The following is a 2,359-nucleotide window of genomic DNA, read 5'->3' on the forward strand; positions in this document are numbered from 1 at the left end:
TCTGCCAAAATGTTAAAAGAATTTCAGAGGTACACGAGCCTTTGCAACTTGCCCTCCACTCTACCTCCTCCTTGAGTGACCAACCCAAATCCTTAGAGCCACTTCTTTTATTTTGGCTCCCATCTCCATGGATTAATGGGAGGGAGGGAGAACTACAGTGAAGTCAGTCCAAACTCAAATCTCAAAGTAAAATTGAGATACATGTCCATGACCAATCCCCACTTCTCTTCTATTCCACCACAATTCCTCCATCCCAGGGCAATGCTGAAGGTCTTCCTCCTACATTTCCTGTCCTTCCTACTCCCCGGGCAAGAGAGAGGTAAACGAAGCATTCTTGCCTTCACTGTGCTAGGGCCTCTCTCCCAGTTCAAAATGAAATTCCTCCTTTCCCCTACTTATCACCAGCTCTCTGGTGCCTCAAACCATCTCCCATCTTTTCTCCCACTGTTCTTGTTTGGGACCATGACTCTGTTTTGTTCCAGGGCAGCCTTCCTCTTCACAGTCAGTCTTCTCCTGAATTCTTGGGCGGTGCTTCTTATCTGCTCTGGGGCCTCCAGCAGCAGCTCTGTTAGTTGGCCGTATCTCAAGGGATTGAAAAGGGAAGAAAAACTGAAGAAGCCAGGGAAGTTGGCGCTGTCTTAAAGTTAAGAATTTGGAATATTTGATGGGCCAGAGATCTGATCCAGAATACACTGTGCTTTGCATTCTTTTCACCAGTCTGACATTTCAGCCTGTAAGACTCTAGTAGGGATTTTTCCTCCTTATCTCTCTCATAAAGACTCAATCACTGAAAATACACCTAATAAAATTTTTGAAGTAGGTCTTATTAACAAAAGTCATGGTCAATTAAATGTTGAGATTGACACTTGATGGCAATGGTGTAAATACAAAGTTATTTGGAGACTGTGAGTGATGGACGGTGGACACGAGGGTACAAAAACAGGCATCACCTAATAACTCCTTACACTCTTGTTTCCTTTTTCAACCACACACAAACAGAAGAGCTGCACTTCGTCTTTGCCTTCCGTGGATAATGTTTTCTAAGTGCAGCCTTTAGTCTTTCCTTAAAATTCTCCCCAGCAAAGTAATAGAGCAAAGGATTGAAGCAGGTGTTGGCTGCTGCCAAGGCCAGCGTGATGATCACAGCTTTATGCAGCGCCTCTTTGCACATACCCATTTCCCATGAGAACAGGTGGAGGGTCCTCAGTGTGTGATAGGGCAGGAAACACAGGAGGAAGATGATCAAGGTAATGATGATGGTGGTCAGCGCCTTCCTGTGAGAAACCCGCAGACCTGATTCTGGGACCTCCGCCTTTAACAGGACTCGGATGATCATCAGGTAACAGATGCTGAGCGTGAAGAATGGCAGCAGGAAGCCCACCACCAAGGCAATAAGGTTCATGATCTGCAATTTGGTAACTATATTGAGATTCAGCTCTAAACATAATGTGACATTGCCCTTCCGCTCAGAGCCATTCTTCAGAAGCATTACTGAGGAAGCCATCATGAACATCCATATGACCCCACACAGGATCCAGGCACTCCTGATGCTGGTGATATGGAGAAGCCGAAAAGGGTGAACAGTTGCCAGGAAACGCACAACGCTCAACACTGTCAGGAAATAAATGCTGCTGTACATGTTGACATACAAGGAATAAGACATAATCCTGCAGGCCAGGTCTCCAAAAATCCAATCGGAGCCTCTGAGGTAATAGTCAGCCCTGAAGGGAAGTGTGCTTATGAACAAGAGATCTGAAATGGCCAGGTTTAGCATGAAAACGTTCACAGACGTGGACTTCTTATAAGGCTGCAGGAAAACATATACGGAAAGGCCATTTCCCAAGGATCCCCAGACAAATATTATCAGGTATACAATTGGGTAAAATTCTCTCTTGAAGTTTTCAATTGTACAGTTTTTGTTGTTGCCGAAGGTGCCATTCGGTTCCATTTCTGGTGTGGAGATGGGTGGAGGCGAGGACATAGTTTTCTCTCTGTGCTGGGTTAAAAAGAAACAGACACAAAAAATTACTTTGTGCATTTTATTTTTCCTTCTTTATCACTGATTTCATCTTTCTAGGTTTTAATGAAATAGGGAGAAATACTAGTTTTTCTTTGAAACTTGAGTTTAAAACTATTACCTAAGTCTTTACTATATGCTACATTACATTTCATGATAAATTTTCTAATTTAGAGTGTAAAATAACCATTAATTTGTTTGGTTGAAGCTGAAGCCTCGAACCTAGGGAACTTGTGGCCTAGAGCCCCTGTTGACACGAGGGTCTCCCTACGACACTGCACCCTAAATCTGCTGGACGACAGATTTCTCATCAGAAACTATTGGGGACAGAAGGAAATGGCA

General features: G+C 43.8%; 1 protein-coding gene across 1 annotated transcript; it reads right to left on the bottom strand.

Moving 5' to 3' along the window:
* Positions 1-930: 930 nt before the first annotated feature.
* CYSLTR2 (cysteinyl leukotriene receptor 2) lies at positions 931-2,104 on the bottom strand. The gene has a single exon (XM_012648828.1). The coding sequence runs from the start codon at positions 2,036-2,038 to the stop codon at positions 962-964; it is 1,077 nt and encodes a 358-aa protein (XP_012504282.1). The 5' UTR covers positions 2,039-2,104; the 3' UTR covers positions 931-961.
* Between the last annotated feature and the right edge of the window lie 255 nt (positions 2,105-2,359).

The sequence above is a fragment of the Propithecus coquereli genome, unplaced genomic scaffold (assembly GCF_000956105.1).
Source record: "Propithecus coquereli isolate 6110/MARCELLA unplaced genomic scaffold, Pcoq_1.0 Scaffold11, whole genome shotgun sequence".
Classification (NCBI taxonomy): domain Eukaryota; kingdom Metazoa; phylum Chordata; class Mammalia; order Primates; family Indriidae; genus Propithecus; species Propithecus coquereli.